Source organism: Saccostrea echinata, unplaced genomic scaffold (assembly GCF_033153115.1).
Source record: "Saccostrea echinata isolate AGI-Se365-2 ecotype Australia unplaced genomic scaffold, CSIRO_AGI_Sech_v1 ptg000007l, whole genome shotgun sequence".
Lineage (NCBI taxonomy): Eukaryota > Metazoa > Mollusca > Bivalvia > Ostreida > Ostreidae > Saccostrea > Saccostrea echinata.
In genome coordinates this window covers 2,463,560-2,481,012 of record NW_026889756.1, presented here as the reverse complement: position 1 = coordinate 2,481,012, position 17,453 = coordinate 2,463,560, and the positions used below count along the sequence as shown (strand labels likewise).

At 34.7% G+C, this 17,453-nt stretch overlaps 4 protein-coding genes across 4 annotated transcripts; 1 reads left to right on the top strand and 3 right to left on the bottom strand.

Annotated features, from left to right (window-relative positions):
• Nucleotides 1-729: 729 nt before the first annotated feature.
• LOC133180624 (uncharacterized) lies at nt 730-1,612 on the bottom strand. The gene is made up of 3 exons (XM_061315095.1): nt 1,579-1,612; nt 1,285-1,520; nt 730-786 (listed from the first exon to the last, which is right to left on the bottom strand). The coding sequence occupies exons 1-3, from the start codon at nt 1,610-1,612 to the stop codon at nt 730-732; spliced, it is 327 nt and encodes a 108-aa protein (XP_061171079.1).
• A 70-nt stretch (nt 1,613-1,682) lies between these two features.
• LOC133180735 (midasin-like) lies at nt 1,683-2,441 on the bottom strand. Its single transcript, XM_061315204.1, has 2 exons — nt 2,195-2,441; nt 1,683-1,917 (listed from the first exon to the last, which is right to left on the bottom strand). The coding sequence occupies exons 1-2, from the start codon at nt 2,408-2,410 to the stop codon at nt 1,750-1,752; spliced, it is 384 nt and encodes a 127-aa protein (XP_061171188.1). The 5' UTR covers nt 2,411-2,441; the 3' UTR covers nt 1,683-1,749.
• Nucleotides 2,442-2,650: 209 nt separating this feature from the next.
• Nucleotides 2,651-6,009, bottom strand: LOC133180623 (uncharacterized). The gene is made up of 5 exons (XM_061315094.1): nt 5,880-6,009; nt 3,579-3,812; nt 3,223-3,316; nt 2,899-3,004; nt 2,651-2,657 (listed from the first exon to the last, which is right to left on the bottom strand). The coding sequence occupies exons 2-5, from the start codon at nt 3,798-3,800 to the stop codon at nt 2,651-2,653; spliced, it is 429 nt and encodes a 142-aa protein (XP_061171078.1). The 5' UTR covers nt 3,801-3,812; nt 5,880-6,009.
• Nucleotides 6,010-8,589: 2,580 nt separating this feature from the next.
• Nucleotides 8,590-10,221, top strand: LOC133180621 (uncharacterized). The gene has a single exon (XM_061315093.1). It carries the CDS (start codon nt 8,590-8,592, stop codon nt 10,219-10,221), a length of 1,632 nt encoding a protein of 543 aa, XP_061171077.1.
• The last annotated feature ends 7,232 nt before the right edge of the window (nt 10,222-17,453 follow it).

Below are 17,453 nucleotides of genomic sequence, written 5' to 3'. Positions count from 1 at the left end.
GTATAACAGAGGGACAATACCAAAAGAAATAACAGGACAATCTGTGTCACCTGTATAACCGAGGGACAGTATCAAAACAGTATAACAGACAATCTGTGTCACCTGTTTAAAAGATGGGCAGTATCAAAACAGTATAACAGGACAATCTCTGTCACCTGTATAACCGAGGGACAGTATCAAAAGAGTATAACAGAACAAACTGTGTCACCTGTAGAACAGAGGGACAGTATCAAAAGAGTTTAACAGGACAATCTGTGTCACCTGTATAACAGAGGGACAGTATCAAAACAGTATAACAGACAATCTGTGTCACCTGTATAACAGAGGGACAGTATCAAAAGAGTAGAACAATACAATATGTGTCACCTGTATAACAGAGGGACAGTATCAAAATAGTTTAACAGGACAATTTGTGTCCTCTGTATAACCGAGGGACAGTATCAAAACAGTATAACAGAACAATCTGTGTCACCTGTATAACAGAGGGACAGTATCAAAACAGTATAACAGACAATCTGTGTCACCTGTATAACAGAGGGACAGTATCAAAAGAGTTTAACAGGACAATCTGTGTCACCTGTATAACCGAGGGACAGTATCAAAACAGTATAACAGACAATCTGTGTCACCTGTATAACAGAGGGACAATATCAAAAGAAATAACAGGACAATCTGTGTCACCTGTATAACCAAGGGACAGTATCAAAACAGTATAACAGACAATCTGTGTCACCTGTATAACAGATGGACAGTATCAAAACAGTATAACAATACAATCTGTGTCACCTGTATAACAGAGGGACAGTATGAAGAGAGTATTATGGTATATGTCTTAGCAAAAACTGTATAACAGAGGGACAGTATCAAAAGAGTATAACAGGACAATCTATGTCACCTTTATAATAGAGAGACAGCATCAAAAGAGTATAATAGGACAATCTGTGACAACTGTATAACAGAGGGACAGTATCAAAAGAGTAGAACAGGACAATCTGTGTCACTTGTATAGCAGAGGGACAGTATCAAAACAGTATAACGGGACAATCTGTGTCACCTGTATAACAGAGGGACAGTATCAAAAGAGTATAACAGGACAATCTATGTCACCTTTATAATAGAGAGCCTGTGTGACCTGTACAAGAGAGGAACAGTATGAAAAGAGTATTACGGTACATGTCTAAGCAAAAAATATATCAAGATCCTGTATTTCATATACATGCATTGTGCATTTTCCTCAGGAGTTTATACTTGATACATTAACATACTGATGATGTTTAACCTTACCTGTATTAATATTGGATGGTCAGGCCACTCCTCTTGAAGTTCTCTCACTCTGACCATCAGTCTTTGTAGTATAGGGACACAGTTAATGACCTCTGACAAGTTAGAATCATGGTAAACATCATAACCCTGGGGCGATGCTTTCTCGGCCTGGTTATCATATACAGGAGTTATCTCCTCTTGTAGTGACTGACTAGCCAGCAGGTGGTTCCCTAATGTCTGTGTTTCCACTTCTGACACTGTAAAGGAGAGAAAAATTGAAATTAAAAAAAAATATTATATACTTTTTAAATTCACTTACTGACATGAAATCTGCCTCAAAGTTGGTCATCAAATGTCTCTACTGAAAATTTGTACGATAAACTTACAGTTCCATTGCCCTCTATACAAAGGTGCAGCAATGCTATAGCACAGCAATGTTGGCTCTATGATGTCCTGGGTTGTGACCTCTGTCACATGATTTTGCTATTACCAATCAGAGGAAGACAGACTTGAGAACAGTTGCTGGTGGGTGAAGCTTACAGCAGTCACTTCTCTCTCTGTAACTCTATGGGGTGTATCTTCTATTTCAGGTTCCAAATGCTCAGAAAATCCAGTGTCTTCCAGAGAAGAAGGTGGTATCAAGTCTTGGAAATCCTATCAAAAATCAAGCAGATTACATGTATGTATATGAAACAACTTTTGCTCCATACTGAAGTTGATTTTGGCAAAAATATTGGATCATGCAATTACCAACTGCTTTAGAGCTAAATCATTTATTTACTTGTATTAAGTATATCAATGGTCAGTAGGATTTAATACAAATGCAGAATAACAATATCATTAATCCGATTTTCTTTCACTTTTTGAATACACATCTTACTATCATTCCAGGACTTTTAATATAGTCTTGTGCAATGACACCTTGACTAACCTGTTGAAAGGAAGGAAAATTCTGTCTGAATTCTTCCTCCTCTATCACCTCATTGTCTCTGTCATCACCGTGAAGTTTTGTCTTGTATTTATACAGACCCTCCCCAGCCTCTTTCTGACGTCGTATCTCCTCCTGTTGTTTCCATGGCAACATAAAACAATTGAAGATTTGGTGCAGAGACAACAGGATCTCTCTGTTCAATTCTTTTCTCATCATGGCTGAGTTTCGCAGTAAAAATTATTAATGCACCAAGGTACAGTCTGAAAATAATAGTAATTTAAAACAATACATAAAATGCAGAAGAATCTGTCACAGTCAAATATGCATACAAATAAAGGCCATATACATCACACATGTACATAGGCTACCAGGTTCATACCCTTAATATCACAACTAGTTATGTATCAAAGACACTTAGAAGGGGTCCTTGAAAAAATACATATTGGACAAAGCATATTAACTCCTTTAATGAGTACAAAGTTAATTTATCATGCCTGTAAAAGTTCATAGTCTTGTAAGTTATTAGGCTCCGTAAGAGGTCAAGTCAAGTGAAAATGTTATAAGGAATTTAAATCTTGTCGGTAGGTCAAGTGGAAGGAGGGAGGGATATTAACAATATTATAGAGGCAGTACTTTTCTTAACCAATGGAATTTCAATATTTGCCTATGAGGCAGGATAAAAATGTATACTTGTTAGTGTATACCTTGAAGTTTGGTCTGTCCTGTTCTCCTTCACCTGACCCCCACAACCTAACACCAGCCTCTCCACTAGCAGGATTTTCTGAGCTAGCTTTAAACTGCTGATCACATCTGATGAAATAAATGGGAATTTTTCTAAAGGCTGACCTGCTTCCTTGACGTGACCTATTGTCTCATGGACCTTGAGAAAAAAATCACACACTTCCATAATATCTCTGAGAAAATTCAAAATAACTGCATGCTACAACTAAATACCAGTAGATTTTTGAATTACGAAAGAATGTATCTTGTAATCGAAACCTATTCCATCATTAGAAGTGCTTTCCTACCTGACTGGTCACCTTCAGTCTTTCTGTCAGTTAATTGTTGAGCATTGTACGCTTCTTTGACACAGCCAGCAATAAGCCTTATACCACATCTCACCTAAAATAAAGAAGTAAGATCTCATGTATACCTTACTTTTACAGTTGCATTTATAGGGGTCTCTACATCATCACAGTATGTATGACTTCTACATTAAATCTGGTGACCGTTCATAAATATTGAGATTTTCATTTGGAAGAAAGAGCAAGCCTTGCAGAAGACAGCTCCAGGTTTGTGGAAACAGAAGGGACTCAAAAACTTGTGGTTTACCATGATGATGCACTGAATTCTGGCATCAGGTCTAACCTTTATATTCACTCACCTGTTGGAGGGCGACTATGAAGGGTGTGGTGATGTCTCTGTACAAAGGGAACTCCTGCTCTAGGGAGCTGACCAATCGCTGGTGAGTTTTCTGCCAGGTCCTCTCTTCTGCAATCTCACTGGTTAATTCTCCAGATTGGCAAACCCTTAATAATTTTTCCATTAGCTGAATTTTGTGAGTGACAGATCCATTGGTGTTAACAAAGTCCCTTATCATACTCATAAGTTGTTTGTACTGCAATGGAGGAATGAATTTCAAAGTGACAATAAATTCAATCCTTAACTACTGTTTCACAGGCACGGCTAAAATTGTTAACAAGAGGCCCAAGGGCCTAAACAGTCACCTGAGTATAATACAACAATTTAGAAGATCCATAGCATATAAAATAAACTGATAGATGAAGCTTTGTTGCCCAAAAGCAAGAGAAATAGGATGATAAGAATCAATGAAATGATTAGTCTAGTATTTAGTAACAACTCATACATTAAATTCTAATTAAATATCCCCCATTTAGCACTATCACCATGCAGACTATTAACAAACTATTAGTTCCTCTGTACTACTTTTAACCCCACATTGTGACCTCTCACATTGGCCTCTTTTGGTCTTTGAAGAACATTTAATAAAGTTATTTTTGTCTCATTTTTATCTATTTATTATTTACAAGTCTACCTGATCCTTTAAACTTTGAAAGTACTTTTTGTATTATTCAATAAATTTTTTTGCATAATTCTCTTATTCTATTAACTTTCAAATACATTATTTACAGTGATTAATTATCAAAAGTAAATGGCAAAGGGGAATAACTTCTCTCAGTTGAATACAAATTGATAGAGCCCTGACTAGGACCAGAACACTTGACCAAATGGTCCTGATGTTCAAAAATCTGGTAAAAATATCCTTGCTTATTAAAACTTTAATTCTGTTTGCCTTTGATATGCCAAGGAGCAGAGAATATTTTCAAAGAAATAATGCATTTTCACTACAGATTCAACATACCCTTACCCTAACACTAAAACCCATGTCCCAGGATCATGAAATTCATTAATTTGGTAGAGGTACCCTCTTCATCATAACTATGCACTTAGTTGAAGATTTTCATAGATTTAAAACATTTTCATTTTATTAATAAATAATATATTAAGTATTAATAAATCCTTTTTCACTATATGATCAATAGAGCCCCACCCTAACACCAGAACCCCTGTCCCTGGGGCCATGAATTTCACAATTTTAGAAAAAGCATCCTTGTGTATCATAACCATGCACTTAGTTTGTTTAAATAATACCCAGGAGCAGAGAAGAAGATTTTCAAAGAATTAATGCATTTTACTTTATAATCAATAGAGCCCCTCCCTACCACCAGAACCCCTGACCCAGGGGCCATGAAATTCACAATTTTGGAAAAGGCATTAATGCTTATCATAAGCATGCACTTAGTTTGTTTATATAATATCCAGGAGCAGAGAAGAAGATTTTCAAAGAATTAATGCATTTTCACTATATAATCAATAGAGCTCCACCCTAACACCAGAACCTCATGTCCCTGGGGCCATGAATTTCAAAATTTTGGAAAAAGCATCCTTGTGCATCATAACCATGCACTTAGTTTATTTTAATAATAATCAGGAGCAGAGAAGAAGATTTTCAAAGAATTAATGCATTTTCACTATATAATCAATAGAGCCCCGCCCTACCACCAGAACCCCTGACCAAGGGGCCATGAAATTCACAATTTTGGAAAAGGCATCAATGCTTATCATAACTATGCACTGAGTTTGTTTAAATAATACCCAGGAGAAGAGAAGAAGATTTTCAGGGAAATAATGCACTTTCACTATATGATCTATATAGCCTCGCCCTAGCACCAGAACCCCTGGCCCTGGGGCCATGAATTTCACAATTTAGGTAGAGGGCCCAATGCTTATTACAAACATGCCAACAGTTTGACTACTTGATGTTTAGGAGTAAAGAAGAGGATTTTTAAAGATTGTATCAATTTTGTTGGTTTTAGCCCAAACCCTGGGGCCCCGGGGGGGGGGGGGGGAGGGGCCATGAAATTCAAAATTTTTCTTCCCCTTCACCCAAAAATGCTATATGCCAAAATTGGTTGAGCGGTTCTTGAGAAGAAGTTGAAAATGTTCAAAAGTTAACGCACGACGGACTACACACGACAACAGACAAAAATGGATAGCAATAGGTCACCTGAGTGACTCAGGTGATGTAAAAATGATAACAGCGTCATATAATTAATTTATAGTCATCATATTAATTATTAATTCTGAAATATACATCCATAACCTGACAGGTGCTTGTTCTGTAGGCCTGCTGGGACTGTAAGGCTTCTGTCTCTGTAACTTCTCCCTCCTGTCAATCAAGTTGAGGATCAAAGGATGTTGTAGGCGGGAGGGCGTGTCCTGCAGATGTAGACCTGTCATTTGTCTGTGATGGATGACCTTGACCTCAATGTATTTATTAATCTCCTAAACTTAATTTTATTTCCAATTACTTTAAAAATCATCATTACCTAACATAATTTTGCAAAAAAGTTAATATTGAATAGCAGAAAGGAAATTCCAGACATTTTTAAAAAAAAATTTCTATGCTCTTAATCTATGTTCCCCAGTTTGCCTTACCTCCCTTTGTTTGAGTTGTAGTTTGATCAGTGTCTTGATTACAGGATCCACAGGCGACCTAGGTCTGTGGAGGAGCATGCCCAGTAGACCTACATACACACACAGTCTCCCTACTGTACTCATATCAGTCACATCATCAGATACTGCAAGTATTCCACTCAAACACTCCCTGACTATAAATAGATCAGTCCCCATAACTCCGTACAGGAGATCTGTTATGGTTTGGATTATTTGTTCACTGTCCCTGTGAGAGAAGGTTCTGTTTTGGAGGCATGTGATAAACTCTGGCACACTTTGTTTGTATTTGTCCTCCAATTCCTTTGTTTTAAACATTGTCACAGTGGAGTAAAGTATTGATATAAACACGTGGATGATTTGCTCCCTCAGCAGTTTCCTAATAAAACAACGAATAAATTCATATAGTTTTCAATATTTAATCACAAAAAATAATTCAATTCTTTAAATGCAGGAAGCTTGTGAACACACACAATATAAAATTAAATTAGAAACTGTTGAAAACTGAACTAGTTTTGAGATTCCCATTATACAGCACTGAACCTTGAGACTAGATGTGCTGTGACAGAATCTTTAGTTTGTGTAGCCTTGTTTTTAAGTCTCTCAGGGGTACATCAACAGGAAGATGTCTGTCATGTGATGATTTCTGTGTTCCCTCATATTCTCCACACATCAGGTGGTAGGCAGCCTGGCTTAAAACTGCCTTCTGAAGACTTTCTGGAACCTGTAATATTAGTGAAAAAGTTTAAATGAAATGCAACTTGTATCGAAACATTTTGACCTCTAGCTGGATTTCAAGCTTAAGATAACTTCATAGGAGTGGATCAAGAGAAAACAATAATACATAAAGGTTGGAGTCCTTTTTATTGAGAATTGTACAGTAATACCACAAATTGTAGATCAAATTGAATTTTGCTTGACATCATATTTTTGCGAGTTAGCTGTTTGGTATTATAAGGGAAACAAAATCTTTACCAACTATAATTGTTGTATATAATCCCTAACAATACAAATATATGTGAGTGAATTTTTTGTAAGCAAGCAGTCTTGCATAACTACACGAAAATGAAATTCCAGCAAATAACAAGAGGCCCAAGGGCTTTAACGGTCACCTGAGTACAATACAACATTACAATAATTTAGAGGATCCATAACTGATAAATGAAGCTTTGTTGCCCAAAAGCAAGAAAAATATTATTATTAGCAAAATAATAGGTCTAGTATCTATCTGTCTCCCATTTATCACTATTACCATGCAGACTATAAACAAAACCCCCTTATTATTACTTCTCACATTGGCCTCTCTTGGCCTTTGAAGAACATTTAAAAAGATAAGTTAATTTTGTCTCATTTTTATTCATCTATTATTTCCAAGTCTACCTGATCATTTAAACTATTAAAGTACTTTTTGTATTATACAATAAATATTTTTGCATAATTTTTGTATTCTATTAACCTTTCAAATACATTGTTTACAATGATTACTTATCAAAGGTGAATGGCAAAGGGGAGTAACTTTGCTCGGCAGAATACAAGATAAAAGAGCCTTGGCCGGGACCAGAACACTTGACTAAATGGTCCAGGTGTTCAAAATTCCGGTAAAAATACCTTTGCATATTCAAACTTTTACTCTGTTTGCTTCGAATATGCCCAGAAGCCTGATTGCATCATTGAACTTTTTCTAATTCATCCTTTAATACCTTATCCACTTGGTCAACCCATTCAGTATGTTGATACTTCTTTAACAATGTTTCTTATATGACTTCTTACTAAAATGCATGAATTAATTTCTAAGTTTAAAACCAATATATGAGCACAATGACAATATATATATATATATATATATATATATATATATATATATATATATATATATATATATATATATATATATATATATATATATATATATATATATATGAACTTCTTATTTTGAAACCAGGTCTTTTATTTATCAAATGATAAACACTTCTAAAATATAAGGGACCAGCCAGTATGTTTAACATCATTATCCCCTTCAAGCTACCATTATGTTATTTAAATCATTGCACAGTTTTTTTCTCTTTAACTATTGCACCTGTGAAAAGACTGGAGATTTAAATGTTTTTGTTTGAAGCAGGAAGTAAACTGCATTCTACCTGGACACACGTCATACATTACAAATGGCCGACACCAATCTTGACTGGTAAGGTATTGTGAAAGAGATTCATTTACCAGATCACAGAAAAGGTAAGAGAGTTAGTAAATCTCCTCTTTTGAAAATTGAGTGTAGTATGTGTTGTAAGCTATACCCATTTATAAGTGTCATACCTTTATTATGGTAATAAATGGGGTTCTTTTTAGAGTTTTGATCAACAATAATGGACCAAGTACCAGATACAGCCCAGCACTTTATTGAGTGTGACACGGAATCCTGTAGGAATTCCTCCAAGTTCTACTGCAATAACTGTCATCAGCGAATCTGTGACCAATGCAAACAGTCGCATCTAGAACAGAACATTGGACATGAGATTGTCCTCTATCAAGAGAGAAAGAGAAAAGTTCCTTCAGAGAAATGTAGGATCCACCCCACCAAAAATATAGATATTTACTGTACTGATTGCCAGGATCCTCTTTGTTCTACATGCTTTGTCCTACATCACAGAAATCATGATACCAGTGACCTTGAAACCATCTACAATGACATTTTACAGCAATGTCAGAAGGAAGTTACTGATATCTGGAAAACAGACATTCCTAAGGCTAGAGATAATGTTGAGACATTTGAAGAAAAAAGAGAAAATGTCAAGAAAGAAATTGCCATTGTAAGAACTTCCATGAAGGAGAGAGCAGATGAACTGAAGAAGGCTGTTGATAGTATACTTACTGATAATAATAAAAAACTGGATGAGATCGAGAACTCTGTCCTTAATGAAATGGTAGAACAACAGAAGGAAACAGAGGACTACATAAAGTACCTAGAAAAAATGATTGTAGACTATGAGAGTAAAATGTCATCAATAAAACCCACTGAATTAATAATTTTCCATAAAAATATTTCATTTGCTTTCTTGAAGATGCCTAACAAAGCAGAACCCAAACTACCAATTTTTACACTAGGTACAATTAACAAAGAAGAAATAGCCAAACAACTTGGTGAAATTGAACTTGAAAGGTTTAAGCTTTCTTCTGTTACAAAAGTAAGTGAAGTAACTATCCAAGGACAAGGAACTTCTCATTTGTCTCCCTTGCCTCCCAACAGATTTTGGGCCACTGAAGGCTCGGGGAATCTCATTCAGTCTGACATGGAAGGAAACATCTTACAGAAAATATCCACCAGTATGTGGTATATCATAGGTAACCACACAGTCACAACAGAGGGAGAACTACTTTACACAGATAACAATGAAAACACTGTCTACAGAGTTACTAGTTACATGTCCATCACCAAATTTATTGAGACAGGGAGCTGGGTACCTGTAGCCATTTATTCCTCTCCTATCAATGGACACATATTGGTCGGGATGACAACAAATTTAGACCAGAAAATAACCAGATACAACAGAAAAGGAAGGCAGTTACAGGACATTCAGAGGGATGATAAAGGACAATCTCTCTACAAAAGTGTTGACTATATCACACAGAACATTAATGGTGACATTTGTGTATCAGACTTGAAAGCCAAAAAGGTGGTGGTGGTGACTGCGTCAGGAAAGTACCGGTTCTCTTACTCTGGCCTCCACGCTCAGTCTGGATTCCGGCCTCATGGAATTTGTACAAATGTTCTGGGACACATTTTGGTGTGTAATGGCTATTTTACACTAAACGAGAATTGCTCTGCTGTCCACCTGCTGGATATTAATGGTCAGTTCCTGTCTCTCCTACTCACACCAGATCATTGTCCTCTATGTCCCTGTGCTCTCTGTATTGATAATCAACACAACCTCTGGGTCGGAGGATGGGATAGTTCTACTATCTCTGTCTACACGTATTTGCAAGAGACAGAAAAATAATATTTTATATACATCATTGCTTATGCTGGATCATTTTGTGTCACAACACCTGTTGGCGTGAGCTCGGTAACATTAAATAAAACAGTTTGACAAATGAATACTTGGTTTTGAAATTATGTTTTCCTGGTGTTGTTGCCATGCAATATCTTTTATTAGTCCCCTACCGGTGAAACCGGAGGGGACTTAAGTTTCCTCTGAGTCTGTCCGTCCGTCTGTCTGTCTGTCCCTCTGTCTGTCCGTCTCTCTGTCTGTCTGTCCCTCTGTCTGTCTGTCAGTCTGTCGCACTAGGTTTTCCGCACTATTTTCCTAAACGCTTGCAGATATTGAGCTGATTTTTGGTATGTGAGTGTATCTTGATGAGTTACAGATCAAGTTTGCATTTCGTTTCGCTTCATTGATTTTTGACTGAATTACGGCCTTTTCAATTTTTACGGGTTTTCCGCAATCTTCTTCTGAACGCTTGTAGATATTGAGCTAGTATGTGGCTTTACCTTGATAAGTTACAGATTAAGTTTGCATTTCGTCCCGCTTCATTAATTTTTGACGGAATTATGGCATTTTCAATTCTTAACGGGAACCAGATTACACTTGCCGGTAGGGGAGTAGTATTGTTAATGCAATACTCTCAGAATGCTTGTTGAATATATCAATCATTTTTGTTTCAAGCGTGAACAAGTTGAAGAGATGCTAATTTAGTTTCAATTAAGTTGGACAATGCATTAAAATTAATATTCACACAACAAGACTAGTATGTATTTCATTATCTGAATGTCATATCTTTTGCATTTGCTTCATCATGTTAATTGTACACTATTTTTATCATCCTAACAAATAGCCTTATAATAATTATTAGATAATTATTATATTGAACTTCAAATGTGATTATCACAAAAATGTTCAATACTATATCCTAAAAAGTTGTGATAAACTTTGAACATGCATTGTTACATAAAATTATGTATTTTATGATCATTTTTGAAAAATAACCAAACATACATGATTATTTTTTCATAAAAGATGCATTTAATAACATTTACATACTCATGTATGAATCTATTTTTTTTTTTTTTTTTTTTAAATGATGTATACCCTATTATGCAGTTTTACATTTAAATTAAGGTGAAATATCCCTCTGCTCCAAATTTCCCCATTTTGTTCTTTAAATTCCCAACATTGATTTTCATCCACAACCTAAAGCATTAGACTCAAATGGAAAATAGTTTGAAGGATGAAGCATTGCTTATTTTTTTCAGAAATGAATATTATGTCTAATCATGAAATGAAGAAAATTTGATATGGTGAATAGAAAGATCAATAATTTTTCATCTCAGCATTAAATTAAAAATATGAGGTACTGCAGAAGCACAATTTTTCTGGGGAGATATAATTCTGTTGATCTGTCATCTAAAAAAGTTTTCGTGGGCATTAAATTTCGTTATTTCCAAAATAACCCTATTCAACATATAGTCATATAAAAATTTCGTGTGGGATTGAAATTTGTTGCTAATTGTTAGCAACAAAATTAACGAAATTAAATCCCCAACGAATATTTCTGCTTTTACAGTATATATGAAATAATATGTACTATCATACCTATCTAATTCACTTTAGAAAACATAATAAAAAGTTTTGCTTTTTAAATCGAAAATCACTTTGTTTTCTGTGCTGCCTTGTAAAATAATACATCCATCTACAAGAGTTATTTTTCAATTTTCAGGTTTTATTATTATTCAAAATATTTTTTTAGCGATAAATATATTACTTAAGGGGATGAAGGACACATGGTCACATGACTCTGTTTAACTACGTCATAGTCTCCGTTTATATATGTGCAAAATGTGTAAAGCATCAGTTCTTGTATAAATTTTTGACAATTGTTTTAACTTTAATTACCATCTTATATAAAAAAAAAATTAAAAAAATTTAATATTCGTGTAAACATCATCAAATTATGATAAAGATTGATCCACTCCTCTGTTTCCCTAAACTGCGCGTCCAACAAGTCGGTGACATCATATACGATCTGTTAGTACAGCAAAATCATACTCGGTGAACACAGGGGCGGTATTATTATGTAAAAACAGGTCATAATCAGTATATGATGAAATATTTTGAGAAACGGGGAACACAAAAATTATTTTTGCATGGCTGATGACGGAAATCTTATGTAGGTATATCTTATTTCACTTATTTAGCTTACATGTGACGTCATAGTTGGTTTTTCCCGTACTCGAGAAATGTAACATGACACGTTTTTGTCATGCTTATGTCCTCTTTAACGATTTCCTGAGCAATATTGAGGTCAGCTTCACCATTCGAAATTTTTACAGTTAATCAATAATTTAAAGGATTTGCATTTCAACATAAATTAAAAAATATTGAATGATAGAATTTTTTGTAAATTATGTTTTTTTATTGTTTAAATTGTCTTAAACAGTGTGTAATTTTCCCTATCTAGATGCAGTGTGATAGACAAAACTTCCTTTTTCGAATTTTAAATCCTAGTTATACTCTGAAATATTTTAAAAAATACATGTCCACGTTGATATTTTTATATATGCTTAAAATTCCCATTATGGACATAGTAATGAGCCCGGAATCATGGAGAATTAAAACTCCACTTAGTTACTGTAGGGCATAGTATTTGTCAATCAATATCTCCAAAATAAAGTAAGAAACCTAATGATATAACTGCTTTGAGATATGTAGGACATACTTAATTAGAAATATACAAAATATGAAAAAAATTGAATGACAAGTACTTTTTCAGCTCAAGGTCCTTCTCCTCCTTAATTGCTTATAAAAATTCTGCATCTTAAATTTCTGTTACAATTAAAAGAATTATATGTTAAGAGATAGAAATATCTCAATTTTAACAGTTTAAAGGAACTGGGTATAAATGTTTTCGGTAATTATAAGTAATTAACATTAATATCAGCAATAGAAAATAGAAATCAATATTTGTAACTTAGTACGGAATTGAATGAGTTGACTATATAATGGTCCTCATTATTAAACTTTGGTAAGACAATTCACTGGGTTGCTTGGAATAATTTCCTTGGAAAGTTATCTCTCTTATCAAAGGATATTACACCTTAAATGGTTTTGTTTCTATAGATTTGAGCTTTTCATCAGAAAGTTTTATTTAACAATACTTTGGCTTAATTTACTAAATGTAGATTTCGTTACATTACAATTTTTTTTTCCAAAAAAAAAATCTTCCCTTCTACTCAGGACTGAATTTGCCATTTTGCTGTCAAATCAGCCATACTTCTGAAACAGTTGATGAGAGCTTTACGTCCTTCCTCTCGATCATCCTCACATTCAGCCTCAGCTAAAAATGCTGCTATCATAGTACCATAAGAAATGGCCCTGAATCATAGTACCATACGAAATGGCTCTGAATAAGGCTCTTGCTAAATTGTCAATTCGCCGAAAGTCATTGTCTAACTTCTTATGAAAATGAGAGAGATTATTGCCCTGTTCACACTGAGAGTTTAATTCAAATTAAATGCAAGTTACTGTTAATTAAGTTAATTAATTTTGAACCACATTCACACGGAGAATTTAATGCGAATTAGTTTAATTAAGAAATAAACAATAATGTTAAAAAGTTCTCTTGGAAATGAACTTGGTTGGTCACGTGATCAAATCCTGTGAAGCCCGATTTGCTATGTTGTGACGCGCAATGACCTAGAAGCTGTTTGGTCTTGAGAGTTCGCCTCGCTCCAACATTTGAATACTTACATTGATGTTCAGCAGTCCAGTTCCGGAAATATATGTTCATAATGAAAAAAAAAAAACAATGATCGCTACTGAGAATAATCTTACTATTACATGTATTGTATGGGTTCTTAATATATGAAGTCAAAAGCGGTGGTATCGTCTTTAGTTTACATACCTTCAAATGAATTTCGGGTTAAAAAGGTAAGCATGATTTTAACATTCTTCACACCGAAGAAAGAACTAATGATCATTTGTTGAATGAAAAAAAAACCCATGTATGTTTCAATTATATAATATTCTTATATAATAATATAAGAAAAATATTTGCAAATTTAAATAATTCGAATTAATTTACTTTATTTACATTTGCAAATATTTTTTCTTAGATGAACCTATTGAAGAGAAAATATGTTCAATTCTGTATGAACTTATTAGGGGGTCAGAGGTCATGGCGTGACCGAATCACACAGCGAGATGATATCTTGTCTACATATTTCCGTCCCCGTGACACTGGTTTCGGAACTTCTAAGCCGTTAAAGCGATGCAAAAGATAAAATTATTGAAACATATATGTTTTTTTTTTCGTTCAACAAACGATCATTAGTTCTTTCTTCGGTGTGAAGAATGTTAAATTCATGATTACCTTTTTAACCCGAAATTCCTTTGAAGGTATGTAAACTAAAGACGATACCACCGCTTTTGACTTCATATATTAAGAACTTATACAGTAATAGTAAGATTAGTCTCAGTAGCGATCATTGTTTTTTCATTATGAACATATATTTCCGGAACTGGACTGCTGAACATCAATGTAAGTATTCAAATGTTGGAGCGAGGCGAACTCTCAAGACCAACAGCTTCTAGGTCATTGCGCGTCACAACATAGCAATACGGCGGGCCGTTCGTGTAATAAATGCAATTCTTTTCAGAATATTCGTCTCAAATGTAAATAAAAGTAATAAACAACAATGTTAAAAAGTTCACTGGGAAATGAACTTGGTTGGTACGTGATCAAATCTTCTGAGAAGCCCGTCGGGCTTCACAGGATTTGATCACGTGACCAACCAAGTTCATTTCCCAGAGAACTTTTTAACATTGTTGTTTATTTCTTAAGTGCATTAAATTACTTCACATTAGCTCCAAGTGAACACTAAGCAAAGCTAATTCGAATTTAAATTTTGACGCATGCATGAGGACAGAATTAAGTCAAAGGCCACATGTCGGTGGTCAGATATTGGTACTTGTGCTATTTTTGTGCGGAAAACAAAGGAAAATTATGTTAAACACTAAAATGAGTACAGACACGATGACATTGTCCAATATATATCTGATCTGCACAATGTGACATGGTTTGTGGTTTGCAAATGACGTCATTATAGCCTTACTGCATAGCCTTATTGTAGAAAAATAAAATTAATTCACATTAGTTTACTCCGCATTAGCTGTCGTGTGAACGCAATTTAATTCACTTAAGTTTAATTTGCATTATTTTACTTCACAAAAATATACTGCAAATTAAATTCATTGTGTGAACAGGGCATTACATTAGATTTTCCAAAACCAATTTTGGAGGATTACAGGAGGCGTCAAATATCCACTTTTTCACCAGAAATGCTTATATCATTTTTACCACCTACTGACATATTTTTCAAATGCCCAGAGGTATCCTCTCTCTCAAATGTCTCTATCATGTCATCAAGTGTACCTTCAGTAGACACTTTTAACAAGAGACTTTTTCTTGCTACTCTTGTCCCCTTTCTATCGAAAAGAAATAAATGATTTGCAGGAAAACCGCATATCCAATATGGCATTGATTGAAAAAATGAAGAAAAATATAGTTAAGGGGGATAACTGGAATTGCTACATTAGTTATATCGAGAGATACATGTATATTAATGCATATATTGTATGGGAAACTAGAGGGAAACTACAAATAGTTAAAGATGTAAGCAAGTTGAAATACTAAAATGAACATGTGTTGCAGAAAAACAAAGTATTGTACTAGATTACTTTCACTAAAAATAAAACTAAAAACTATTTATTTTTATTATTTCTTAACTCTTGTCCCCCTGTTGCCACCATTTGACGCACTTGCCATTTCCCTAGAGTGTTTGTCTGGCTGCATGGCCCCTGAAGCCATTTTGGCTGATTAGAAATGACTGACCATTACATTTAGAACATGCTAATTAAGTACTAAAATATCTTTAAAGTGTCACATATTATATATCAATGTTTTGGGAATGGATTAAACTTTAACATGGTCACATAATTTTGTAAAAATTATTCATCTACAATTAACAATATAGGTGAAACTAGGTGAAATTATTTTTTCACAATTAATCTTGATATCATCACTTTGAAAGAAAGCTTTTCTAAAGCATTTTTCTTAAAATATAACTGTAAACATAGTATAATATCCTATCATTTAAAACGTTCATTAGATTTGTTTTTGAATGTTTAATATTATCATGATAGTTCACTTAAGGTAGGTAATTATCTAGACTAGCTAGATCCTGCTAAACTTCGCGATCTTGTTCATGCAGACAATGTTTAGATATTTATTTTGCTGACCATTTCTTGCAGAAGTCTCTTGGGGGAAATAAATTTATACTTAAAGCAATGTTCAGATGTACAATTTTGCTGATAGTTGAATTTAGCGCTCGTAAAACACATGGGAAAGTTGTGGCCGCCATTAATTGTTGTTATTGTGTAAGATTCTCCGAAGTTTTGCCTTCTAATTTTCATTGTAAATTCTTATTTCTGCTCAATTAATCTTTAGAAATGATGTAAACATTGTGAATGCTAATAAAACCCAAGGAATGTTTCATAATATGTAATATTGAGGCCGAACTTTGACTGTAACAAGGCCTAATTTTTCTTGTAAACAGACAGGACGCCATTTTTTAAGACAGGTATATCTCACGCGAATTCACACCAGATGTGACTTCACTAAATATAGTAACATTACCTAATGTTTAATACACATGATTGGCTGTTATTTCGAACTGAATTTATTTTAGAAATAGGGGAAATTACAGAGCTATTTAGGGTTGTTGTATACATGCGTCAAAAGTCGTCAACAGGGAAATGGGGCATATCGTCAAATGGTGGCATCAGGGGGTAAAGGATGTATTGCTTCAGGGGGAAAAGAGTTAAAACAGAAACATACATGGATAGAAGACATATTACACACTTACCAAAATGGGATCGTCGCCGGCGTGGCGCAGTGGTTAGAGCGTTCGCTCTAGAGTCGCGGAGTAAGGAGTTGATTCTTACGTCACGGGTTCGAATCCCACTGTGGGACGTGGAGACCGGTCCTTCGGATGAGACTGTATAAACCGAGGTCCCGTGTCGCAGTAGGTGTTGGCACGAAAAAGATCCCTCACTGCTCAATGGCCCTGATCATGAGTGCCGAGTATAGGTCAAAATTTGAAGCTTTCCACCGGCAAGTGGTGGCGTCTCCATTTGAGTGAAAAATTCTCGAGAGGAACGTTAAACAATAAACA

Coding starts and splice junctions, on each gene's coding strand:
- LOC133180735 (XM_061315204.1), bottom strand. CDS start 2,410: ATGATGAGAAAAGAATTGAACAGAGAGATCCTGTTGTCTCTGCACCAA. Junction 1,918..2,194: donor ATTTTCCTTCCTTTCAACAG/GTTAGTCAAGGT, acceptor GATTTTTGATAG/GATTTCCAAGACTTGATACC.
- LOC133180624 (XM_061315095.1), bottom strand. CDS start 1,612: ATGACCAACTTTGAGGCAGATTTCATGTCAGTAA. Junction 1,521..1,578: donor GGCAGATTTCATGTCAGTAA/GTGAATTTAAAA, acceptor TCTCCTTTACAG/TGTCAGAAGTGGAAACACAG. Junction 787..1,284: donor ACCATCCAATATTAATACAG/GTAAGGTTAAAC, acceptor TCTGTTATACAG/GTGACACAGATTGTATTGTT.
- LOC133180623 (XM_061315094.1), bottom strand. CDS start 3,800: ATGAGTATGATAAGGGACTTTGTTAACACCAATGGATCTGTCACTCAC. Junction 3,317..3,578: donor TCATAGTCGCCCTCCAACAG/GTGAGTGAATAT, acceptor TCTTTATTTTAG/GTGAGATGTGGTATAAGGCT. Junction 3,005..3,222: donor GACTGAAGGTGACCAGTCAG/GTAGGAAAGCAC, acceptor TTATTTCATCAG/ATGTGATCAGCAGTTTAAAG.
- LOC133180621 (XM_061315093.1), top strand. CDS start 8,590: ATGGACCAAGTACCAGATACAGCCCAGCACTTTATTGAGTGTGACACG.